At 37.1% G+C, this 27,944-nt stretch overlaps 1 protein-coding gene across 5 annotated transcripts; it reads right to left on the bottom strand.

The window, feature by feature from the left end:
* Positions 1-2,893: 2,893 nt before the first annotated feature.
* On the bottom strand, positions 2,894-27,171 carry LOC126821998 (sodium- and chloride-dependent GABA transporter 1). 5 transcript variants are annotated; one of them, XM_050550707.2, is made up of 14 exons: positions 27,052-27,171; positions 25,432-25,598; positions 22,431-22,562; positions 20,535-20,856; positions 18,175-18,307; positions 17,202-17,336; positions 16,600-16,703; positions 16,155-16,279; positions 15,335-15,447; positions 14,216-14,347; positions 12,674-12,773; positions 7,723-7,823; positions 4,539-4,706; positions 2,894-3,020 (listed from the first exon to the last, which is right to left on the bottom strand). In XM_050550707.2, exons 2-14 carry the CDS (start codon positions 25,592-25,594, stop codon positions 2,952-2,954), a joined length of 1,797 nt encoding a protein of 598 aa, XP_050406664.2. In that variant the 5' UTR covers positions 25,595-25,598; positions 27,052-27,171; the 3' UTR covers positions 2,894-2,951. The 5 variants fall into 5 exon arrangements, with proteins under 5 accessions (XP_050406664.2, XP_050406661.2, XP_050406663.2 ...); XM_050550704.2 differs by having other exon boundaries at positions 26,947-27,081; XM_050550706.2 differs by lacking the exon at positions 27,052-27,171 and having other exon boundaries at positions 25,432-25,683.
* Positions 27,172-27,944: the final 773 nt, after the last annotated feature.

The raw sequence follows: 27,944 nt of genomic DNA, 5'->3' as shown, positions 1-27,944 counted from the left end.
TGATATGGCCTACATTTGCCAAATAGAACTTTTAATAGGTTGCATATTATATACTCTTCCAGAAAAGAAACGCAATGTGACATTTCGTCGTCGGTATACCCTTGCTCTGCCATCGCCTCGGTGCAACAGGAACCGCGAGACGTCTGACTCGTAATCCGGTTTGACGTAGGCGTTTACGGACTGTCTGGTCTAAGATTTTACGCCGTCCAGAAATTGCTGCTGCAGTAGAGGTCACTGTTGAGAACCGTTACCGCAAATGACGTAACCTGATGTGACGATCCAGGGCAGGTGGGGTCACTCTTGTTTGACCGGAGCTTGGGCGGTTACGTGTTGAACTTCGCGGTAGGTACCTATCCCAAAGGCGAGAAATCTTACTCCGGGAAGGAAACTTTTAGCAGTATGGCTACATCTGTCTTGGATTCACCTGCTTGTAACCGACCGATAGCGTTGTGGTGTTTTTCTTCGTTCCGATGTGACATCACTTGGTTGGTTGAGAGTTTGCATGTGCAACTGATTTTGAAACCGAGAACCCTGGGATTTTAAAGGCCTTAGATTTAGTTTCATGCGAAAAGCTTGCGAAGCTGTTAAACTCATGTTTCTTGGTTCAATTAAGCGAAAACAAATTTCGGTAAAAAGTATGACCAGTCACAAATCCTTACATAATGACATTAAAAACAAGTAAGATTTTTGGAAACAACGACCCTGTTCAAATAAAAAGAACGGTGAAAAATGGGCTGTGCGTTTCTTTTTTGAAGAGTATATTTATTTTAGCTGAAACTTCTCTTCTTTTTTTATGTGGGCAGCTCTAGCGGCGAGTGAAAGTTGTCAGAATACCAGCGATTGTATTTCTACAAGTTGTAATTCATCTACCTTAAGATGTTATCATAATATCTGTACCTGTGTGACCCGCTGTCCCAATGGCGTAGGTAAGAAATAAGTGTTGAGTATATAATAACCGAAAAATACCATATTCGAGAATTTGAATATCTATATGTATTTTGAAAAGACAACACAGAAACAGAGAACAAAAATACAAATGTAACTCAACTCTTAATTTTGTTTTTCTTCCAGCAACCTGTGGGACCAGAGACCATTGCATACAGCAAGCTCACCAACATAACTGTAATTGTCAAACGGACTACCACTGTATTGATAATCATTGTCATTGTGGGTATCCCGCCACTCAATAAACAATATCTTTAGAAACGTACCACATGATTAAAATTTATATACCATTTTTTTCCCTTTCCATTTTTATTTTGTTAATATGGGCCCAGCTCACCAATTACTCTTCCGCTGGTTACCGACGAAACAAGGGTGAAATTTACTTTTAGTCTGTCTCTCTCTTTCCTCCCCCTCCCCCCCTTTTGTATGTTTGAATAAACATTTTTATGTTATGTTTTGGTGAATATTCATGATTTTGAGACGGGCGGATACGAAAGTTAAGAGGTTGGTTAGGTCGAAATGTAGGTGGGGGGGGGGGGGATTGCATGTTTACTGGGCATACGCGCTTTTGAGCAAGAGGTTGCCACATGTTGCTCTGTCTGTGGTAGAAAGCTTTCTACCCAAAGAAAATTTGGTAAAAAAAAAGTGAGAGCCGGTCTAAAAGACAAGAATTAACATTAAAGTCAATGGGGAAAGCATTGGTCATCTGTGGCCATATGCTTTGAAAATTTATTTTCCCGAAATTTTTATCTCAGTTCTGTGAGATATAGAAACGTGGTAGACAGCTGTAGATAAGTCGTCTCTAGTTACGTGCCAGTCGACATTTCATTCATTGGAGTTATGGTCATTAAAGGGTGGGGTGAGACTGGAGGGTGCGTGGTTTCGACTCCTGTTCAACCTCGTGGCTTTTCTTCGAGTCATCCACCCCATCCCTATCACACACACACCCACACCTGCTAAAGACCCCTACGCGCAAGCGAATTATTGAAATAAAATTTAACCATATGTTAGTTCCAATGCTTAATGCTGAGCTAAAGTATCAAGAAGCTGTAGCATCTGTTACTTTAGCCAATCGCCAGTAAGAGAATCCATAAGATTTAGATTACCAGGTCAACAACTTATGCTGAGCTACAGTATTAAGAACCAGTAGCATAATAATAGTAAATGACTCAACCACTTAGATGATGATTGGTTTTGTGTGATGTAAGGAAAGCGTAAAGAACAATCAATTCTGTTTTCCACTGTAAATAACCAGCATTCTGCTTAATCTTTAGATATGATTATAATTGTGTAGACCGTGTTCCATAACCAATCGACTGAACACGTTGACCAGATCAAGTCAGTTGAATACTTTCTTTTGTCATAAATCAATTGGATTTTGTTACTCCTTAATATCGACAGCTCTATATTTTATATATACCGAAATGAAATGAAATGGAGTTTAAAGTCCACTGTACTGCTCCGACTTTTATACATAATGCTACATAGTCTATTCTGTTGGAAAACGTAGTTTTAACATATAGGGGCGATATGGGATTGTGTATTAAAGATATACATGCTTGTTGGTCTTGTTGTAGACCAATAGACATCCGTTTAATCTTTCCACATAAAGAAAAAGACTCCTTCAATACATTACATTTGATTACCCGTCTTGGGATTGACGTATACTTTATAAACACCATTTCATATTATGATTAATTTCTAGAATCATTTCTTATTCTGCCAGACCAGCCTCCTGGTTAAACATTTAACAACACAGTTTTAAACAGAACATTGATTAAAGAGATTGAACTTGTTTTTTTTATGTCCAGAGACATTTCTTTTTCTGCCAGACCACAATCCGGATAACGATAATGGTTAAACATTAAACAACACAGTTTTAAACAGAAGAAAGAAATTTATTTCTAACATTGATTAAAGAGATTCAACGTTTTTTTAAAAAATATATAACACCTTCATCACAGTAAAGACAATTTTTAAAAACCACACATTTTGGTATCTGACATCTAACCCACGGGGCCGTATCCTTTTGCAGGACCCCATCTGTCATTAGGCTGGAAGGAAGTTTTGATTCTCTGAGAAATAAAATAATTGTACATAAAGCTAAGGAGATTACATGACAAAACAATAGCTAATTATTTTTTGCAAAACTTCGTAACATAAAAAATTACGTTTGTTCAAAACAATTTTGGGGCTTTTTTTTAAATCTGTCAACACAGGGTCTGGAAAGTTTGATTACTGATTGTCAAAAACTCTTAACCAAACACATATGATCTTAGTATAGATTATTTCATCTGACTTAAATTATTATATACTCTTAAAAAAAGTAGGGGATATTCAGAAACAATACAAAACAGCGGAAATGCACTGCTGCTTTTATTAGAGGTAACCAGTGTATGTTTATAACAGGCCAATTGCCTACACATGAACATAAACAGTTCATATGGGTGGCTTATTTGACGGCCCCATTTCACTCGCAAAGAGATACACTGTGGAAAGTGGAAATGGACGTTTTTTGATTTTAGACGTAATAATGAGTAATTGCTACACTAATCCTCAGACATTCAGCAATTCGTCGTGGCATGCCCCTAATCAACTGTGCAGTGCCACGACCAATTCTTGCAGTGTTGTCCGTTGACGTCGACGAACACGTCTCCCGATCAAATTAAACGTAACACACTAAAGCAAAGATACGCTTAACCGTAAATCTTATGCAAGAACCAATGGGAAAGCAAACATGGATAGGATAAACCAGCAAGCGGCAGTTTTCATCAACTCTTCCTTGAAATGTCAAATTTGACAATGAACCCCTCCATCTGTGTCCATGACTATTTATCATATCACAATCTGCATAGGTATTTGCATTTCAATACCACCTACTTTTTTTGAAGAGTATATATCCAAAACATCTTTGTCATAATTACCTATTAATTAAAACAGCATCGCACCAGAAAGGATGTGGCATTTCATTAATGTAGTAATAACAGACACGTTCAGGACAACAAAATCTAATATCCTTTCACAAACCAAAGACATTGTCATTGATAATGATAATGTAAGTGAATGGGATTTTTCAACACGGGGACGAACAAAATGAATGAGATTTCCATGCTGTGGAAATCATATTGCAGATTGTTAATGTTCCCCCAAAATAAATTAGGCCATACCGTGTAACTTTAACACTGATTTTTGCCCACTACATTTTGGATTGCTGTATTATTACGATCTGTAGATAAGGGCAACATGGAGTAACATAGAAACATTTATCGGTTATCTGGTGTCCTAAAATCGAGTGGCTATACAATTCCTCTATAGTTCTATAATACTATTAATTGATTTTTGAACTTTAATATTCCATGGAATATTTAAATTGTAAATACGATTTGGAGTGAATTAATGCTCAGGAATCGACTTTGAAGTAACAAATCTTTGGTGCTATATATTTGGTCATATTTGCGTAACCATCACGAGCCCTTGAATGGTCTAGAGAATGTAACGGTCACCGATTAAAATCGGTGTATATTAACTATAAGTGGCTACGATACATTAATATCAACATAAAGTGAAGCCGTAGTGGGTTAATGACATTATACCTGTATTATTGAGCCTTTCCTGCTTTTAATCTCCTTTACCATCAATATTGGGATGGGTACGGACGTTATCAAAGCAATTATCCAACCAATAACTCCAGCATAAGATGGATATTGATAATTTCCATACGATGGTGGTTGATATTCAACAAGAGTAAACACCAGGAGCCCCTGAAATCAAAAACATTAAATGATTTTAAATACATACCATTTACTGTATGTATGGGAATATACAACTTTAATTAATCTAGATTTTAACGTTAGTCTAGATTGCTAACCTGTTATGTATGCGTTTAGTCTAAACAGTCTATGAGTGTCGTCATTCCTCACGGGCTTTGTTCATCTATGGCTCAGTTTTAGTCTTCAATGTTACACGCGCTCCGTTAGTTTGGATTATGCGATTTTCATACGCTCCGTTTGTCCAGATGGCTCATATTCTTTTTTAGTCTAGATTGTCGATAGTAAATATTATTTGCTGGTCTAGATGGTCAAACTGACATGCTCTCTGTTAGTCTAGTTTATCTATAAACTATGGTGTTCTATTTCGGTCACGTCGCATTTTCTAAACGGATATAATATAATTTTGATGATGAAATGCGCAGGTACAAGGAGAATTCATTTGTCGTTTCAATACAGTAATTTATATTGGACTGAAGGGGGTATATTCATTGTATTTTCATTTGATGGCGTCTGTGAATGGTGAATATATTATATTGGATATGAAATTGTTTTATAAATTTTATTGTTTGGCCGTTTGTATAACCACGTAAATGTCATAATGCATTATTTTATGTTCTGTCCATACAGAGATGATCTAGCAATATACATCCTTAGACACATGTACTAAAACTGCCAATAATATCCTCTATATAATACGACAATTCTATAATATCCAGATTATATATACTATTCAAAAAAAGTAGGGGATATTTGATTTTGGGGGCATAATACTAAAATATGCAAATGACTACGAAAAAAGTCACTATAGGACCTAACAGAAGAAACATTTCCAGTTACATATTACGCCCAAACGCACCAATAGCTACCGCATGGAATGCAGGTGATGCTTGGGATCATCATGGGGGTCCAACCCAAGATTTGCACGACTCTGACTTTGAATGTTACAGTCATTGTGGCATTGAATTCCAGGGTGGAAACATCAGTTTAATTGTTTTAGTGACCAGAAAACAAATTTTGATATGCGTCGGCTTACCCAAAATGAAAGGTTACGTGCCCTTGGCATGCTACAGATCGGCACAACACAGGCGGTTGTGGCGCGGACGATGAATGTTTCTCAGTCTGTCATAAGCAGGCTATGGTCCAGATACCGTGATACACAATCTGTACAGGACAGACCACGCTCAGGTCGACCAAGGGCGACAACTCAAGCCCAGGATCGATTTATCCGTACCTTGGCCTTGAGAAATCGTGTCATCACAGCAAATCAGATCAGCGCTCGTCTTCAAACAGACACTGGTGTGAGAGTGAGTGGCCAGACGATTCGGAATCGACTGCATAGGGGTCACCTTCGCGCCCGACGTCCTCGCGTGATCCCTTGTTTGAGAGATCATCACATTCAGGCAAGACGTCGTTGGTGTAGGGATCGTCAACACTGGGATAATCGACGCTGGAGCAATGTGATGTTTTCAGATGAGTCAAGGTTCACTGTTGATTTTTTGGACAGACGTAGGAGGGTGTGGCGTCGTCGAAACGAGCGCTTCCAAGACGTTAACGTCATCAGACATGATCGATTTGGGGGTGGTTCTGTTATGGTGTGGGGAGGCATCACTGTTGCTGGAAGAACGACTTTACATGTTGTTGCAGGGCGTGTTACAGGCCAGTACTACCGGGACAACATCTTGGCAGTCCATGTTGTGCCGTTCGCACGACGTCATGGCCGCCGTTTCATCTTCCAGGATGACAACGCAAGATGTCACAAGGCCAGGATCGTTACAGGTTACCTCCAACAACAGAACATCACCACATTACCTTGGCCAGCACTGAGTCCCGACCTCTCCCCCATCGAGCATGTCTGGGACATGCTTGGACAGAGGTTACGTCAACGTCAACAACGTCCTGCCAATGTCCAAGAACTTGCTGCTGCGTTGCAACAGGAATGGGACAATCTGGACCAAAATGACCTTAGACGTCTCATTAGGAGTATGCCACGTCGGATCAATGCTTGTTTGGCAAACAGAGGAGGATTTACCCGTTACTGACTTGGTTGTGATGCTGTGGTAACTTTGCTGTTTGACCCCGGGTATCATTTTACCCTTATAATGGTCAGTCTGTGCCTTACTTAGTCTAACGATCATTTGGAATAAATCGATGAATGTGAACTTCATTTCATTTTGTCATTTGTTTCTTCGTCAGTTTCATTAGGTGACTTTAATAACACTTAAAAATCAAATATCCCCTACTTTTTTTGAATAGTATATATTATATTTTATAGGGTAATGATATCGATGTGGGTATGGTTTCCGTTATTTACATCATTTGTAGTATTCATTACATGATAGTATGAACATTCCTTGGCATTATTACAGACAGAATTGACAGAATTAATACAAGGGCTTCTTCCTTCTTTTTTTTTCTTTTTTTTGATATACCTACGACGAACATATTAACAACCCCGAAGAAATGAGATTAAGACTTCTTAACCTAGCCATACAGTCTATGATCATTGAATGACATATGGTAACGAAAGTCAGCTATTGATGTACAATTTCAGAGAAAAACATTATATCAGGATATAAATATCAAATAATAACTTATAATGAAAACAAAACCAAAAAACGTACAAAAATGCACCTCCATTTTTAAGAATTGTTGTTAATTTTTTTTAAAGGCGACACGAGAAGTAGCTGAAATAGAACACCATAATAAACCCTTTGTTAAGTTTAGATTGTAAATTACCACATGTGGTTTCGTTTATGTCGATGTTTCGTGTTCTTTGTTAGTCCGAATTATCAAACTATCATGCGCTCTGTTAATCTCTTTATATGCTCTTTTTTTGTCTAAATTATCAAACTGTCATGACCTCAGTTTTTTTGCATTTTCGACGTTTAATGTTCTAGGTTCAAGATTTCCCATGTTCTCGTGTATTGTAGATTGTCAAATCGTTCATTATTTGTTTAACAATTATCGTTATCATTATTTTTATCATTTAAGAATACTTGATACTTACAATTAACAAAGTTGGATTAACGTATTGCCAAAGGATTTTAAACAACACCGAGGGCCTCTTTCCTAGCATTTTTTCCATGTCATCGATGAAACGGTCAGCGCCTAAAATAAAAAAAATATGCAATGCGAATACTGACAATAAAGTGGGCGTATTGCTATTAAAATATTAACGTATATTATCATTCATAAGCTGCACAATTACAGATTTTCTTGTCTTGCTTTAAATATTACCTGTGCATGACGAGTTTTCGTGGATAAGAGATTATATTTATATGATATCGGAACACCTACACATTTACTGCCATCAACCTGGGTGTGAAATCTTTAGAATGAAATGAAATGAAATGGAATGGGGAAATCTTTAGAGGCATTTAGTAACTGGGTAAGGGGATCACGTGGCTACGTGGGTAAGACGCTGGCTCGCTAGCCCGGAGGTCGGGTGTTCGATCCCTGCATTGGCCGAGAAAGTTCATCCAGATTTTCCGACGTGGTTCCCCCTTGTCAGTGATGCAGGACGGAGGGCCTGACAAGGACAGCTTTCTAGTCCTTCGGATGAGACGAAAAACCGAGGTCCCGTGTATACATTGGAATGCACGTAAAAGATCCCTTGGCAGCTGGAATTCGATATAAGAGTAGGCGATAGTGCCGCTGCCCGGGCAAAATTCCCTCATAGCACACTGTATGGTGTATGCCCGTCTTCATTAGCCCAGCATAGGAGCAGAACAGTAGGACGTTAAACCCCATTTCATTTCATTTCATTTCAGTAACTGGGTAAAGCAATAAACTATAACACACACTTATAGAAGAACAATTACCGATTTACGTGGGCGATGTTTCAAGAGAATTGAAGCAAGCCAAGTACATTAATAGAGCAGCCCACAGCCTCAATTATTTGTACTATTACTATACAAACTGGCCTGTTTTAACATGTTGTCACGCGGATCAATACAGCGTTTATGAGAAAAGTGCTCTCATGGGCTCGCTCGTGCACTGTAGGCAGCAAACAGTCGCCTAAAATAGACATCTACGTGACAATCTTCATTCACTTATCAATTAAGCCATGAAAACAAGCCAACATGTCACCCGCCGAAATCCCAAAATAAATAGATGACACATATTAATTAATCGGACATTTATTTTTTTTCAAAGGTATCAAGCAATCAAACTGATTATCAACCATACACTAAGTTTCATCACTCTCTATCAGATAGAATCAAAGCTATATTGTCCCAAAGCCTCGACAAGATTAACAAATGATTCCGGATATACTAAGTGATTATTAAGTGAAATGATAATGGATAAAATACGAGTAATAAAATGCACACAAAAAGGCCCCACACAGACTCCTAAATACGCACGCTCCCTTAAATTGGCTTACCATGTCCTTTCTTTACGGGGGGTGGATGGCTGAATGGTTAGCGTGCGCGCTGTATCATAAAGTCTGTCATTGATTCGACTGGCGTGGTTTCGAATCCCCGGTTGTACGTGACAAGGAGTAGGGTCGCCTGTCCAACCTCGTGGGTTTTCTCCGGGTCCTCCGGTTTCCTTCCACTGCTAAAGACCCCTATGCGCAAGCGAATTATTGAAATAAAATTAAACCATATGTTAGTCCCGAAATGACCTAGTTGTGTCGAGTGGACGTTAAACCCCATTTCTCCCTCTCTCTCTCTCCTTTCTTTACAAATTGGAATATAACTTAAATTGGCTCGCAATGTCCTTTCTTGACAAATTGGAATATAACTTAATGATTAAAAATTTGTGAAAACGTATAGGCTTTTTTCTGGATTAGGCTGTTCAGCAACGGTTTTCTTATCAATCTTGTTTGCTTTATGGTATTCTTAACTAATCGGTGTGGGTAGTCGTTCAGATTAGTAAGGGTGCTTTCTGTGTGGTTGTGGTCATTGGCGAAGGAATTGTCGTCATGGCTCGGCGAGCTAGGGTAGCTGTGGTTGGCTTTTTGACATTATGCGGATGATTCAAATTAAAATTGATATACGAATCGGCTTACTAGTATTTGGCCAACGGGGAGAGGAGATAAGTGGTGAGAGGTATTGTAATAAGCCGCATCACGAGGCCAAACTTGAATTTGATGTTTTCATGCGTCTTGTTTATGGAAGACCAAACAACTTTTTATTCAATGTTCTTAGTACTATTTCTTAATTCATAGTCCTTAATTCTTATTTTGTTGTCTTATTTCGACATTTGTACACTAAAATTAACATTTGTATCTTAAACTCAATTTTTGTTTTACAAATCAGGCATTTGTCATATCAGATTTGTGAAATGTATCTTAATTGTATTTTAATATAAAGATAAAATGTATTTTAGAAAATCAAAAAGTAGCCTACATTTGCATTTCATCAGAGAAATACAACGAAAAACAAATCTGAAACAAAAAACTTCTAAATACATATTTCTCCAACTACAAATCTTACAAAACATTACTCCAAAAACATTTCTTCAATAACATTTCTCCAAAAACATTTCTCGAAATACATAGAACCGGAATATCACGAAGACATGATCTGAAATCAACCTGTCATACAATAAGTCACCATACAATAATGGGGAATCGTGCAAGCATATAAACAATAAGACAAATCGCTCGATGACTGCGACTCTAGTGAAACCACTAGCGTAGTATGGCTAATCGGGCCGGGCCTTCGAGAAAGAAAATAAATGGAAAGTAATCTATTCTCAGAAATTTGGTTTTGTCTGATAGCGACATATTTCTTTTCTCAAACGAAAGAGTGTTTAATCTCTTCTAAATCATGTAATCATGAATGTGCCAGGGATAAGTTATAAATTGAAATACGGATAAATAAATAAATACTTTCCGCTCATGCATTACACGATAACCCGTATTTTAACTTTTATATACCCCCAACCCTCAGTGACCCCACTTACTTAATAGTATTTAGCGTCACCCAAGTGTAATACCTTTTCAAGCTATGTAAATTTAAATGTGCCAGAATATAATTTACATTTCTGAAAAGGTAAATGAAACTTCTTTTCAGTGGTATTCTGTGTGATATCTGGAATGTCGTAGTATGACCCGTATTTTGACATTTAAGACCCCACCCACCCCTTCCCAATCAATTAATAGAGTTTAATAGCGTACAACTTTTCAAGTTATTTTCTGGCACATTTATATTTATATACCTTGAAAAGAGATCGAAGTTCCACGGTACTAAACTTTATTAGGTGAGGGGAGGGATATTTAAAATAAAAAAACTATTTAATAATAAATTCTCGATATCCCTTCATAAACAGCTGAACGTATGTTTATTGTTAGCTACAAAATGTAAATTATTTTCTTGCACATTTGTAATTACATACCTTGAAAAAAGAACAAAATTGAAATGGCATTAAAATGTATTAAATGAGGAGGGGTGGGGGGGCATTTAACGTCAAAATACGGGCTATAACACAAAATACAAGATATCTGGATGCATACCATGAAAAAGGTCCGAATACATTTTCAAAATGTAAAATATTTTCTGACATATTCATACATACGTACTTTGTTAAGGCAAATATAATTTGGATCGTCTGAACTCTATTTAGTGAGGGCGGGGGTATTTAAAAGTCAAAATACGCGTCTTAATACGAAATTCCAGTTATCGTAAAATACTTCGCCGGAAAGTATTTGTCTATCGCTCTTTGAATGTACGAGTATTAGCTATTTTACTGGCACATTCATGATTACATGATTTAGAAGAGATAAAGCCCTCTTTCGTTTGTCCGAAGAAATATGTCGCTATCAAATAATTACCTTATTACTAAACATAGACTACTTTTAATTTATTTTATTTAATGCTAGATCAGATTAACAATATATATATATATATATATATATATATATATATATATATATATGTAACACGCAGGCGATTTCAGATTTCACTAAAGTCACGGTCATCGAGCGATATTTTTTATTGTCTGGATTCTCCTTTATTGTATGGTGACTTATTGTATGCCAGGTTGATTTCCGCTCATGTCGTCATAATCTTCCGGTTCGATGAATTTCGAGAAATGTTTTTTGAGAAATGTTATTGAAGAAATGTTTTTGGAGAAATGTTTTGCAAGATTTGTATTTAGAAATTTGTATTTAGAAATTTGTTGTTCGAGATTTGTTTATCGTTGTATGTCTATGATGAAATGTAAATGTAGACTATTTTTTTGATTTACCAAATTAAATTAAACAAAAATAGATTTTTCTAATCTGATATGACAAATGTCTAATTTGTAAAACAAATAATGATTTTAAGATACAAATGTTAATTTTAGAGTACAAATATCGAAATACGACAACAAATGAAGAAATTAGGGCATGGTCGTTGTGCCTCAGATATTGGTATTATGTTGTTATGATTTTGTTTTAAATACTTTTTAGTTTTTAGTATAAGAACACAGACAAATGCATTATATAAGAACTAAATCTGCCTATCGCAGATCTTTCTTTTTTATTTAGGTTGATATCTGTATAAATAAAATCAAAGATGTTCGGGTGTATGTTCGCTCATCATGATTTGTCGCCGCGCTCCACCCTCACATATGTCGTATCAAATTAACCAGCATAACCCTGTGAATGTTTTAGGCCAGGCGAATTTGGACCCCGGCAAATTTGGACCCCGTGTGAGGCCGCGTATCTTGCTAGTGTTATTTTAGACATGTATTCATTTTGCAAGCCAGCTCACCAGATCATCAAGTGGCTTAGATATTGCCTGGATTGGAATACCTTCGCTGTTTAAAATATCTGAATGGTCTTTCTTCTGACGTCAAATGTTATTTTCATTATTATATAAGCATTTAGTCACACAGCAAGCCAATAATGAACCCTCGGATTGATATGATAGAGAACACTTGGGCTTCGCCCTCGTTCTCAATCATATCAACCCCAGATAGGATAATATCCTATACATATATCCTACTGTAAATAAGTTATTTACCGTATATCCATCCAATAATAATTGCTTCAATAGCTGTTGTTAAAAATACAGTAACTGAAGTCATATACCAATCTACAAGTTGAAAAATATATACCCCTGCCTGCAATATAAAACAGTTGTGTTTCGTTTATTTATTTTCGGGAATCTAAACTTCTGTTTGCTTGCTAAGGCGAATTTAAGATTGTGCGACGTGATTGGGGATATGTTACTTTACAAAAAGCATTGTGGATTCATAACCAGTTTTCCAGGCGCCTACTTCAATATAGATTTGTGGTTTCTTTGAAATATTCATTAGGCCAATATTTGCATAGCAGTAGCACCACTCCAGAAACATCAAACAGTTTAGGAGAATTCATGTTCCTGTCGAAATTTGTAAACACCGGGGTCGAAGGCGAGACCTTAAGGTGGGCGAGTCAGTGCCCAACTCACTGAAACAAGACGGTCCGAGTTTACTATTAATAAGTAAAACTAAGAATATAAAGTCGTGCATTTGTCGTGCTACAAGTTTTTCAAGCTGCCCAAACTACACGCTATATGCCTTTCTCGCCAATGCGTCACAAGCCAAACGATCAGTTGTGAAAGTCGTATTACGGTCGTGCAAATAGTCTTGACCTAAGCGAACTGCCCCGGAAGGGTTGTTTCTGTGGTGTCAGTCAAGTAGTCACACTATACGACTCGGGCCCGTCCGCGACTTGTTGCAAAATAAAAGAACAACTTGCCGCAAGACTTGGGAGATCTTTCGTGCGATCAACCAAGAATATCTGATTGTTGCACAACTAGTCATAATTAGTCACGACCTGGCCACGGTTTCACAAAACATTCTCAGATTAAACTTAAGAATTTACTCATTAATAAGAAACTATTTTTTAAGTTATGTGTTCCTGGATCAACGATATTTCTGATAAATAGTAATTGAAAGTAACGAGCGATAACAGACACGCGATCGAATTTCATTTCACTGATAATTCAGTAGAAGATGAAAAGTTATTATATGAGACAGTTAGAGGATATCTGACAATTAAAAAAAAGAATTGGCTGTCATTAGATAAAAGATAACGAACAAGTTAGAAAAAGTCCGTGCATTACCATGTTTTTATTAAGAACAGAATGAATAAAAACGGGGGATTTTTCTATTTTTCTTGTTTTCCCTTATCTAGTGACAGCCAATTCTATTTTTGAATTGTGAGATACCCTCTCACCGTCCCATATAATAACTTTTCAACTTCGACGGAATTATCAGTGAAATGAAATTCGATCGTTTGTCTGATATCGATCGTTACTTCTGTCAGCTATATAGAAGGATAACTCGTGTTTGTCATGTTTGGCGTCACTTCCCGTTTCTTCACGTGCTTGTTACACATCTCCCGTAGCAATGATCTCTGTGTTAAAATTATATTTGGAATGTATTTAACCAGTTTTATCACATATGTAATTATGACTGACACCAATATTGTCCTTTGAGTAAATTCTGTTTTAACTAGGCCGGTAAACGCCATTTCACACACTCTCTCTCTCTCTCTCTCTCTCTCTCTCTGAACTTACTTGCGTTGTGTAAATTAAAGTTGCCAAGCACATAATAAAACAGGTAGATGCTGTAACCATCAATCGTTTTCTTGGTGTCACATTTGGTATCAGATCATTTATAGTTGTAACACAAACTTCGACACTAACAAACTGATATGATGAAAATTATTTAAATCTAATAGAATAATTAACAAAGAGTACAGATGGTCGCTTTTCTCTTGATCCCATTCGATTAACCGAATTTTATTGATCAATATTCTTTACTAAATTCAAACCACCATAATAAAAATGCGTTCAGATACCGCGACCTTCTGAAAGATACCTTCTAAGCAAATGTGAAGAAAAGATCTGGAAAATGCCAGTCTGACATATTTTATAATGGAAGTACATTTTAATAGCAAAATGGTGTTTTGTAATCCTAGTGGTGAAGACAGATTCTTCTCCATAACACATTTAGATAGTACATGTACATGTCTGACATTTATTATTAAATTTAAAGTCACAAAGGCAACTACCGAAAGTAAACATTCGGAGTCCTTTCAGACCTTCCATAAGTCTAACTTGCAAATTGTTTCATATTGCATTTAGTAATTGAAATGGAAATACAAAGGGCAAAGGACATATGTGAAATACAATTACTGTTTATTACTGAGTGACGTTTTGAGACCAGGGTTCGACTCTGTGCTTATCAAGCACGACTGCAATCACAAGTAATCAATGTATATGTAATGTTTATTACTTAGAAAACCTTTCGACTATTAGCGTTCTCTCGGCTTGTCCGACAAACTTCCACTAGGATTCTATAATTTTTATCAAGCACGGCTGTAATAACCAGTAATTGTATTACTGATTATCTTTGGTTAATTCACGCTCAAAAGAGCTCCCGATATTTTTATTTATTGAAATTCGCCCAAAAAAAGCGATGGCCAAGAACTAATAACAAGATTACATGAATTTTTATACTGATACCGCGTTTGCAACTTATGATTAGTAAGACATATTAATGAAGGCTTGTGCTTAATAAAATCTTACGATAACAATCGTTGATCTTCGAACCCCTTTAGGTTGTATTTCTATTATTTTATAATTACCACGCGTATAAAAGATGATTATAGCAAGTAAGCTAATATTCCTTACCATGGAGTCCAAAGCCACACATACCATCATCAAAAAGAAGAGTACTGCCCAGAGCTGTGGTACTGGTAACTGAGCGAGAGCTTCAGGATAAGTTATAAAAGCCAACCCAGGACCTTGAAAGATAAGCAATAAAGAACATAAACGAAATAAGACCTTCCAATGCTCAGTTATCTTTGGAAAAGATACATGGCGTCAATGGAACAAATGTGGTCCTGAGTGAATATATATCAAAAGTTGTTAGCTATGCGAAGAATCTAGAAAATAAAGTCAACACAAATTGCCATGTAAATGGGTTGGAAGAGGGACCTTTTAACAGGAAGCAATAACAAGTCGTAATCTATATGCAAATGTACAGATATCCACTAACAATCGGTTGCCATGCAAGATACGTTCACATTTTGCAAGAAGTGGACAGAGAACAAGCTCAAACACTTATTTTGCATACAATCTGGGTCCATAATCCAGGATGTCACGGACCGACATGCGTCAATATCAAAAAGAATCGAGATCTTTGGGATATAAACATTTCAAGTTGTATCAAAATCGGATAAAACAAAATGAGGTCTCTAGAGGCTCCAAAAGTTAAAAACGTGATTTTTCGTACAATCAGGGGCATATTCAAGGAAGTTAACGTGCGTTATGGGCCAATATCGAAAGGATCTATATATTTTAGGTTTCACCAAAGTGGGGTCAAAATTGTGATCTCTTGAGGGTCCAGAACCTTGGTATTACATGTTTTTAAATTATTTGCTAAAAGGCAGTGGCCATTGCATCGCAGTTCTAGTATTATTTCTACTTTTCCCAAGTTGACATAATATACCTGTACGGACAATCTCAGCTACACCTAAACCGGTTTCGTGGGACATAAATCCAAGTACAGCGAAAACAGCAAACCCCGCGTAAAAACTAGTACCCTCACAAACAATAGAATATATAATAGTATCTCTGAAATATATATAGACATATATATTAAAAATTACAATCTATTTTATATATATATATATACATTGTTGTCACCAAATATGAAGAATATTAATCGAGGTTTGGAAATTTATAAAACTGCATAAATGTTCCGACATTGTGTGAGGTCGAGCATTGAGATGGCAATTTAGATCTTTCTTTCGTGTTTAATGTTTAAGGTTGGTCTAGATATAGCCCCCCCCCCCCCCCCTGATACGGGGAATATTTATTTCCAAACGAAAAAACGTGACAAAATGAGGGGTTTAAATCCAGTCACCATCAAAAATTATTTAAGTCTAGGGTACCTCATGACATTGTTGTTAAATTTATTATAACTAGCCATCGTAATAAGAGCTCCCCAGCCCATTCCCATTGAAAAAAATATCTGCATCATAGCTTGAGCCCAGATCTGCAAAAACAAACATCATGTACAGAACATAGCATTTCAAGCGCGTTATACATTACATTTTGGCATTTCCAGCGCTTAGTTAATTTATACACGATATTGCTTTCAAATCGCAATATCGTACGTTAATATAAATATAAAAACCTAGAAATTTTTATATGAATTACAGATTTATGCTTACATCTCTAAAATACGAGGACGAACTGTGGGCCGGAATCTCCTGAGCCTGGTCCCATAAGTTGCCCCGGCCACGAGAATATGATGCTTTCCAGCCAGAGTATATCCGGAGTACAAAACCATCAGAGACTTCTTTGCTTGCGAATTCATCAAAATCGACGTTAATTGTTGACAAAAATGAGCACCCGAAACTACGTGAGGACAAAACTTATAATGGGACTAAAATGTCCACAGACTCCTCTTCGGTTCACCCCTGCACTAAACGTACTCTAAAATACTGCCACTATAGGAATTATTATCTGTTACACAAAAATTGTACAGTACCTGGGGATTAGCTAATTTACTAAAATCAGGAATTATGTAGAATTTGATGCCATCTATGGCACCAGGTAAGGTAGCAGCTCTAATTAAGATGATTGTAACAAGAATATATGGTGCTATAGCTGTCACATACACTACCTGATTAAAACAAATTATAACTGAACCAGACAAAGCTTTCTAAATATCAATAAGTCTCAACAGAATACAGTGTAAAGCTGACACGGTACTTTAATGTGTCTACCTCCTTCGAAACCATTGCAAATATATATAAATCTATTCATCTGACCCATCGGGTCCTTTTCTACGCTCATGAATGGTGGTTGGTCGATATAAATGCTGTTTTACAAGAGTAATGCATATGTTACAGACGCAATTAAAGAAATCAAAACGTAATGTTTTGTTCTAAACAAAATGGAAGAAATTAATTAGAGTATGTCCACAATATTTAAAATAATATAATGGGATATTTACAAAATCCAAATACCTACAGAAACTGTCATTCAACTTTTCGATGATTAGCGGAGACAGGGCTGTGATTTGGACAGGCTTACAAGAATTATTACGCCAGTTCCACAACTGAGACGCATGGCATTATCCCTTTTTAAAAATACCGGCGATCATTCTTAGACATGTTGAAAGTCTACTCCAAAATGTCTAGATGTTTCGGTCACACGTAACCTCTAGATTCTTCAAGAAATCTCGTAGAATCGACAATGAAAAAATATTTGTCTAAACTAAATTGACTGGATATGTGTAATGTGTGAGCATTGCAGATAACTGAAAATTATGAATTTTGTCGTCCGGGGAAAGAAATTAACTAGGTCTCCACTTTTGCGTCGAGCATACACGTGCTTCTCCTCCTAATAACTTAATCACTTTTCCTATTAAGTTAAGTTGGCCTCTTTTTATTTGCGCTAAACATGTATTCAACATCAACAATTCAATGGCCAAGGAATAATATTATATACACACCAACCTTTCCGACTGACTTTACCCCTTTCAATATGCAGAGAAATACCATGATCCATGCAATCACTAATGATATAACCAAGTGCCACTGCATAGCACCAATATCATCTATACCACTCGATATCCTTAACACATTGTAGCTTTACAAAAAAAAAATCACAAAATAGATAGATGACACCAAGCATGGGATACAGGATGTTGGGTCAAAGCACTAAGTTTCATTACTCTTACTGACTTAGAATCAAAGTTATCGAGCTCCAAAGTTTCGTTCAATCAAATTGCTCACAATTCGGCTCATGCTACACAGAAAATGATCAAGGCATTGATATAGTTAAATTTTATTCATTTAGAATCAGTGTCTCAAAGCAACGACAAAATCAAATTGCTTATGTCTGTCTAGCCTTTGCAGGAAATGTCCATTACTACATCAAATGTTTTTTGGGGTTTTTGTTTTTTTTCTTTTGTACTATTCCATTTTGTTTTAATAATATGTATGCTGCTCATAATTGATATAATAAAATTGTATCTATTCCTCTTTGGGTGATATCGCTGACAAATGTTTCCTAGGAAAATTGCCAGAAGGAGTCAAAAGGTAGGCTAAGACCAGCTTGGGATGGAGACGATCTCTTTTAAATGTTAAAGACACATAGTCTTTTGCAGGATAACGTCCAAGGTAGAATTCATCCAAAGGAGAAAGCTCCGGGTACGATAAGTATATATGGCGAGCTGTGCCGTCAATGCTAAGATCTTATATAAGGTAGGTAGTTAGATCTGACTGACAGCTGGGTCAATTGTACCCGCCGCTTGTCCGACCTAGCTCCAGGGAATGCAAGCAAACATTCACCGGGCGATGCGTTGTCGTGCCATAAGCCTTCCCGACATCCCTTTACGTAGGTACGTCCGACTAGCAGTAGCCCTCTGGATGATCACTTATGGATCCCGTCCGTTAGGTCTTGGGGTAAACCCAAAGTCTTCACAGAGTAGAACACTCTTCCTGTCCCTCCGAGGTCATAATATCTTGGATACCAAGAACGTGTAGATTAACTCATAGAGCTTGTGTCTGCTTACCCTAGTCAGGTGGACGGACGAACCCATTTAAGTAGACCCCTGCTTCTCCGAAAGGCGAGGTACAAAAACAAAGTATACATTAAAGGAGCTAAATCGTTAATTTTTAGGACCTAGAAATTGACACAAATCGGTCGCAACGCATATAATATGAATGTATATAAACTGACTTATATTCAGTCGTTTCTGTTTTTAGTATAATTTCTAATCAGTTCGGCGAAATACGCCAGAAGTCTAAATCGAATGGCAGCCTCTAGCGTCTGGCTGTTCCATTCTACGCGGATAGTATTTATTGCGCATGCTTTCAAGTTAAGAATATGAGGTCACCGTTTGATATAACTTGTGGAATATATCTAGCCTCGTTCTTCGAGCCCTTGTTTCAAATGGCACTGAAACGCATTATGGTACGCGATTCGTGTACCAATGGTAAACAGGTTATTTTGTCTTAAATATTGAATATCAGAAGTCCATCTTTTCCCGGTAGGATCACAACATCAATGTTGATTTCAATTGACAAATAACTCGTGTTTTCAAAGTCGAACCCTTTGGATGATATTGGGTTGGAGACTAAGACATGGCGAATTTAAAGTTTTAAGGCCAAATAAGGACATTCCATAACCTATATATATTTTATACATAATATTAACTTTCTTATTGTATATTTTAGTTTCTTTGATCGTGGATGGGAGCCACCGTGCTAAGTGGGTAAGACGCTGCCTCTCTAGTCAGGAGGTCGCGTGTTCGATCCCTGCATTGGCCGAGAAAGTTCAGGACGGAGGGCCTAACAAGGACAGCAGTCTAGTGATTCCCGTGCGACAAAAAAAAAAACAGGTCCTGGGTATACATTGGCGTGCACGTAAAATATTCCTTGGCAGTTGGAATTCGACATAAGAGTAGGCCATAGTGCTGCTGCCCGGGCAAAATGTCCCTCATAGCACACTGACGTATGCCTGTCTTCATTAGCCCAGTCAGAGCAGGACAAGGACAGTAGTCAGGTCGTTCAGGTCGGGCGAAAAACAAAGAGAACCCGTCTATACATTGGCGTGCACGTAAAAGATCCCTTGGCAGTTGGAATTCGACATAAGAGTAGGCCATAGTGCCGCTGCCTGGGCAAAATTTCCCTTATAGCACACTGTATGACGTGTGCCTGTCTTCATTAGCCCAGTCAGCAGAACAGTAGGTCGTTAAACCCTATTTCATTTCATTTCATTTGATCGTGCATGGTGACATTATTTTACACATTAAAAATATCTATCCGAATATTGTTCTCCATAATGCAGAATTTATAGTAAAAATTCTTACTTCCAAAATTCTTCTGTAGATGTCTGTATTAGGCTGGAATTGCCTGTTATATTTGCTGCCTTCGTTAACAGAGAATAATTTGTTGTATGCATAGTATCGGTGGTGTTCGCTATATTGTTTGTCATATTCACAAGATACCGCGAAAAATTGCTCATCATTTTTTTTCGAACAAAACACGTGTCTGTATTCCACCAATTATCACACGTTGTCCATGGTAATGGCGATAAAAACGAATTATATAGGTAATATAAAATCCAGGAGAATATATTATTAACATATAAACAAAAGACGAAAGAAATACCGATCATACCCGCTCCAATACCTGTAAGAAATTAAACTTAGATTTATCAACTAGCATAGGACTAATCAAAATATAAAATTCAAAGAATGAATTAGAACATTTACAAATTGACAAGTTAGCTAAGATGTGGTTGTCATGCAAAATATGCCCACATTTTGCAAGGATGATTTTTCGTCCAATCAGGGGACATAATCCAAAAAGTTATTGTCCGATCATCAAAAGGAATAGAAATCTGTAGAATATAAACATACATTTTAAGTTTCATCGAAATCAGATAAAAATTCTGACCTCTAGAGGGTCTACGACTTGGTATTACATACTTTTACACTATTTGCGTACAAGCTGCGGCCATTTTGTCGGTCAGTTTCGGTCTGATTTTCACGAAATTCGAACTCAACCGCCATTCGGTTACTACACTGATATATTTAAACGTTGTTTTTTTTTTTTAAATCGGGCAAATAGTGTGACCTCTAGAGATTCTACAAGCTAAAATCATGATTTTTCGTTTATTCAGGGGTCATAATTTATGAAGTTTCGATCCGATACATGCAAATATCGAAAGGAACCGAGGTCTTTTAGAGATACACCTATATTTTAAGTTTCGTCAAAATGGATAAGAATTGGAACCTGTAGAGTGTCTACAAACACATCGCAGACGGACGAATTGACAGGCTCGACGATAATATACTTCCACATGAAAATGTGGGCGTATAAAAATATAAAACGGAGCTTGGTGTGATCTGTCTAAACATAATATAGTAAAATATAGTGCTAGGTACGTTCAATTTACGGGGGGTTGGATGGCTGAATGGTTAGCGTGTGCGCGTTGTATCATAAAGTCTGTCATTGAGTCGACTGGCGTGGTTTCGAATCCCCGGTTGTACGTGGCAAGGAGTAGGGTCGCCTGTCCAACCTCGTGGGTTTTCCCCGGGGCCTCCGGTTTCCTCCCACTGCTAAAGACCCCTACGCGCAAGCGAATTATGTAAATAAAATTAATCCATATGTTAGTCCCGAAATGACCTAGTTTGTATCGAGTGGACGTTAAACCCCATTTCTCTCTCTCTCTCTCTCTCTCTCTCTCTCTCTCTCACGTTCAATTTACAAGTCAAACATTTTTTGGTGGCTGTCATGAAGTGGTAAATACGATTCTCTAAGAGGGCATCTTTAACATATTGAGAATGAAAACATAGATATATTATTAATATTTCATTCGTAAGACTTAATATTATGATTTATCCGGTAAGATCTACTTGGTCTGCTCATGGCATTCTTCATATGATTATGCACAACGCTAAATCTCCATATACATGTATGCTATATGTATATGCAATTAGGTAGAAAGCCCTTCTGTCTTTGCAAAACATCAAAAATATATGACTTTTTTCAATTTACCGAAAAACCAAAGTTCCCATTTACTGTTTTTATTGCATACCCTGGCTAGCTCGGTGAATAATTTTTTGTAATAAAAATGATATGTTTACACATAAAGCAATAGTTAAAACATACAAACAATTCAAGTCAAAGGATGCGGACGAGCAGACAGACGGACAGTGAATTGTCCATTGGGGGGGGGGGGGGTCTGTACCATTATTTACCTCTGAAAGCAGGGCATATATTCCATACATCATATGCACCTTTACCGGAATATTGTCCAATTGATAATTCTAAAAGTGTCATGGGAAACGCTAACAACACCAAGAAGACTGCATATGGTATAAGAAACACAGCTGAAACAATAAAGTAATAGTATTTGGACCGAATGATCATCGCTTAAGACAAGCAGATATGTAAGACTTTTATGCCAATACAATATTCATTGTTACCTAGTATACAGTATAAAAAATATGATTATTACAGCATATTTATATTATGGTTATTACAGCATATTTTCATATAACGCTTTTAGGGGAGTTTACAAAGTGTATTTTATTCAACAAGTATGCTATGTATTTCATAAACTAATCCCTTTACAAAGTGGCAATAGGTGTATTATGTATTTTATAAACTACTTTACTCTTTATCAAAATATTATGTTATTAAACGCAGCTTACCCCTGAATAACGTAAACATGAATAATGAATATTTTGTCGGGGTTGACGTGATTTACGCACAATTTAAGACAAATGTCTACGGCAGCGTTGAGATATCAACGTTTAGACTTAGAGATACATTATGGGAGATTCGCTAACGAGTTGGCAGTTCTCACTATAATAGTTAAAAACTAGATAACGTAAAGGCAATTTGCTGAAAATTTCATTCAAATTGATCCACTATGAACCGAAAACTAAGCGAATGAAATTTCCGCCTAGCCTCGGTCATCATTACTAAAGTCAGTACGATAAACAGCATAGTCTCGATTATCTATTTAATCGTTTAATCGAGAAGGAAAATTATGCAGTAAATCGGCTCACAATCCACTTAAGATCATAGGCTAGCGATGCCATCTAGAGTTGATTATGGTCTGGATAGGTTAATTAATGTCTGATTAATAATTTAGATAACATTTCAGGCCTAAAGAAAGACCTGCAATTGGCAGATTTAGCTCTTGCATAATGTATGTTTAATGAATTGTATAAATAAGTCGATTTTAAGGATATTAACGAATGTTCATTAGTTGTTTGTTCTCTTTCTTTGGCGGCCGGGGGGGGGGGGGGCTTGCTTTGGGGGTTTTATTTGTTGGATTGCTTTTTTTTTTTTGCTTTTTTTATTTTTGGTTTGGTGGGGTGGGGGTAGCGTCTTTATACATGTCACCAAATTTTCAATACATATGCCTTACATTTACATAGCCATGCATATTATACAAACGTGAAATCACACTGAATAAAATAGGCCTTCTCAACCATCAAAGTGAAAGAAAATTAAAGGATGAAAAGTCCTCGCGGACTGTTGTATGTTGCCTCGAACCAAAATGGGGGGGGGGGGGCTGAATGGTAAGCGTGTGCACGCTGTATCATAAAGTCTGTCATTGAGTCAATTGGCGTGACAAGGAGTAGGGTTTTCTCTGGGTCCCCCGGTTTCCTCCCACTGCTGAAGAACCCTACGCGCAAACGAATTATTGAAATAAAACGTAAAACCATGTGTTAGTCCCGAAATGACCTAGTTTGTGTCGAGTGGACGTTAAATGACGCTAATGCTGAATCTAAAATCATTGTCAGCTAAGAGCTTATTTTAACAATCTCTTAAGAACTTTTGCAATAAACTCTAGCATTAAAAGTATTGACAGAAAATACAGCGCTCGAAATTTGTGATGTCGATGATTGACTACTCCAAAACATTCCATTGAAATGTTCTTAATTCCAAAATGATAATTCCTCCTTATGCCCTATCAAGAATCCCACAAACTTGTTTTATCGAATTCACGGCAAAGGTTTTACTGCAACTTATTTAGATCTTTAGCAGTCAAAATCTAAACGGAAAGATAACTCGGCAAAACTTTTCTAATTCAATAGGATTCTTTCTAATGCCAGAACGAGCAGTCTGATTGAGTTTCAAAAACCATGGGAAGTCAGTTAAATAGAATAGATCTTAAATCGATATTATTATTCAAACTTGGTAGTATTGTTCATTTGGGCCTAAGGGTGTGTGTGTGTAGGGTTGGGGTGGGGGGACTTGTGAGATTCTGAGTCTTTCGATCTCAAATCGTGTATTTATTGTTCCCTATTCTTCTTTCAAATTTGGGCGATCTTCTTTATAAGCTTTAAAAGTCAAAGTATGGCCATATAAGTAAAGTGGCAATTCGCCTTTGAAATTATAATCCGAAATAATGAACATTTCCGACAAGTTTTGAATATAAGATGTCTTTCCTTTATTGATTAGGTCGAACGTAAATGGGTATAGAAAACTCTGAAATTTGAAATCGAAACCTGAATATCGATCGGCCCCGAGTTCACAAAGCATTCTCAGACTTTTAAGAATTGACTAAAGTATATAGAGGATATTTGTCGTTTTAGAGTGAATAACATATTTTATTTCATAGAGAAGCAAGAAAAATTATATTTTCACGAATGCGTGGCATGAGTGAAAATATAAATGTTTTCTTGCTTAGAGATGAAATAAAATATGTTATTCACGACAAAAGGACAAATGTTCTACTTATTTTATGATTTTACAATCATTTTAGGTAAAAACAACATGGACTACTGCTAGCCAGTGGAATAACACTTTTATTTCACTGACAAAACGCGGCATTCCACTACTGATCATAAAATAAAGCCCTTTATAACATTTCTTTTGATTTAATGTATTAAATACATCTATAATAAACTGTTTCAATGGCATTGAAATGACTAGAGAAGCCTAGTCGAAACGTCGCTCAGTAAAAAGCAGTAATTGTATTCCATAGAATTGTGACCTGTATAATCTATAATAAACTATGAGCAAAGTTTTGTGTTTCTTATTCAAAGATATTTCTTATTAACAGTGATTGAAAGTTGAGTAAATTCTTAACTTAAGTTTGAGAATGCTTTATGAATTGAAAAATAATTGAAAAATATGCCCTGTAGAGTGTTCACGAGAAATTATAGACGTACAAAGGTGACAATAAACGTGCGCATTATATGCTGGGTCATAAAAATGAAAAGTTAGAAACTACGGTACCTCCTCCATTCTTGGCACATAAATAAGGAAATCTCCATACGTTAGCAAGGCCTACTCCATATCCGATCAATGATAAGGTAAATTCACATCCATTTTTCCACTGCCCTCTATGCGATTCTTCTTTTGTTACAGCGTCTTTTTTTTCTAGTATGAAAGATTCCATGCTGCTATAATTGTAAAGAAACAATAATGTCGTGTTTACTCAAATTCCTTATTGCCAGGCCTAGTCTGTCTGGAAATCAAAATGGTGGTATTCTATATACGACGACACCCCCCCCCCCCCCTCGCCTGCAAGTTATTGCTTATTCTTCTTCTTCATCCGTTTACTTCGATATATTCAAAAACAATTCCTGGAATACAGCTAAAACTGAAACAATAAGCAATATTTCTCCCATATTGAGACTAACCCATAATGTATTTTGATCGAGTGGGTGTATATTACCAGGGAGATTGTGTACAGGCCACAAACATAAACAGTCATGATATCTAAGTCAACCGGTTCTATACATCGTACCTTTCCGCAACAGGGGTTAAGATTTGTTTTCGTGTTCATCCCGTATAATAACATGACCCAAAATATCTGAACATTTTTTTTTGTAACATGAGATACACAGTATACTGACAAGCGTGTCTTTCCTTTGTTCGGCAAATAAATAACAATAAATAATTTCATAGCGAAAATTGTCCCTTAATGTGACCGGTGAAGTTTACCTAAGTAGATGTTTCATAGTATACATGATACAATTCCTGCCAAAAATATTCGTTTAAATAAAGGTGCGGCTTTCGGAGTCTGGGAGGGGTTCGTAACTATCGCATTGTAAGTAGTGAGTAGTACAAAATTAATAAATTATTGTGGCATTAATACTCACAGATTTATTATTTACTTTGCTTCATGTCGGTTGGGGGGGGGCGAATGTTTAGCGCATGTGCGTTGTATGGCAAGGAGTAGGGTCGCCTTCCAACCTCGTGGGTTATCTCCGGGTCCTCCGGTTTCCTCTCACTGCTAAAGTGCTAAAGACACCTACGCACAAGCGAATTATTGAAATAAAGTTTAACACTATGTTAGTCCCGAAATGACTTAGTTTGTGTCGAGTGGACGTTAAATCCTCTCTCTCTCTCTCTCTCTCTCTCCCTGCTTCGTGCCCAACAGTCTGTTTAGAGCATATCGAGACACGTGCATCGATGACAGACCTTATTATCTAAGACGTTAAGAAAACAATCAGGGTGATTAACAAGAAATATTACGGTAGAATAAAATGTTATGTCGTCATGATTGTGTACAATAAGTGCCCAAAACTACGTTTTGGAAAAATGTTCGCTATGGATTCTGAACACCCAGATCCCCCATACTGATTTCTGGTTGCTATTGCTGGATAATCATTGATTCTGGATAATCATTGATTGAAGTAATTCGCTTGGTGAACAACGGTATTTGGGGCACCGGCCGGTGGCGGCCACCCAGCAATAAAATTCCAAGGCACGTTTAATTACAAGATACAAGAAAGCACATCTTACCTGTCTGTAGCAGTCAACTGTATTTCCCGTAAAATATGTGCTATAACTTTATAATGATTCAGGTCATCAATTATTTAACAATTGTACTGTTTAATAAAAACAAACCTTTGATGAGACGGACAGTTGGAAATTTACCGAAGGTTGGCCGTGTGCTATTTAGACCTTTGTATGAATATTTTAACAAGATCCCAACAATATAGAATATTCCCCACACAGCCACAGGTATAATCAACGAATATTGTTAAGAAGAAACGAAGTGTGACGCGTATGGTTGAAAGATTATGTCCGTTCAAGCGCAGATAGGCTGGAGCTAATTTAATTTGTTCGTTCGTTCGTTCCTGGAGTTTATGCCCACTTCCACCAAGGGTGATATCGTAGACAGACTAATTTAGTTCAGTGTGATTTGAATTTATGTAAAGATTGTTACAAAGGTTCACCAATGAGATCAAAATGCTACCAATCAGAATGTTAGTGATGATTAACAAAAGGTCATGTAAGTTGATCAGCTAACAGGAGCGGGCAGGGGTAACTCTGGTCCCCCATACGTTTACATTTCACGCACCACATTTATGGATAATTTTCTCCTCCGATTTTTTTTTAACAGGGGATCACGTGGCTAAGTGGGTAAGACGCTGGCTCGCTAGCCTGGAGGTCGGGTGTTCGATCCCTGCATTGGCCGAGAAAGTTCATCCAGATTTTCCAGCGTGGTTTCCCCTTGTCAGTGATGCAGGACGGAGGGCCTGACAAGGACAGCTGTCGAGTCGTTCGGATGGGACGAAAAACCGAGGTCCCGTGTACACATTGGCGTACACGTAAAAGATCTCTTGGCAGTTGGAATTCGATATAAGAGTAGGCCGTAGTGCCGCTGTCCGGGCAAAATTTCCTTCATGGCACACTGTATGGCGTAAGCCCGTCTTCAATAGCCCAGTTTAGGAGCAGAACAGTAGGACGTTAAACCCAACCCCATTTCATTTCATTTCATTCATTCATTTATTTTG

This window comes from Patella vulgata, chromosome 5 (assembly GCF_932274485.2).
Source record: "Patella vulgata chromosome 5, xgPatVulg1.2, whole genome shotgun sequence".
Taxonomy (NCBI): domain Eukaryota; kingdom Metazoa; phylum Mollusca; class Gastropoda; family Patellidae; genus Patella; species Patella vulgata.
The sequence above is the reverse complement of the archived record's forward strand: the minus strand, read 5'-3'. Positions and strand labels throughout refer to the sequence as shown.

Coding starts and splice junctions, on each gene's coding strand:
- LOC126821998 (XM_050550707.2), bottom strand. CDS start 25,594: ATGGAATCTTTCATACTAGAAAAAAAAGACGCTGTAACAAAAGAAGAA. Junction 16,280..16,599: donor TTTAACAACAATGTCATGAG/GTACCCTAGACT, acceptor TATATATTTCAG/AGATACTATTATATATTCTA. Junction 4,707..7,722: donor TTAATCCAACTTTGTTAATT/GTAAGTATCAAG, acceptor TTTTGATTTCAG/GGGCTCCTGGTGTTTACTCT.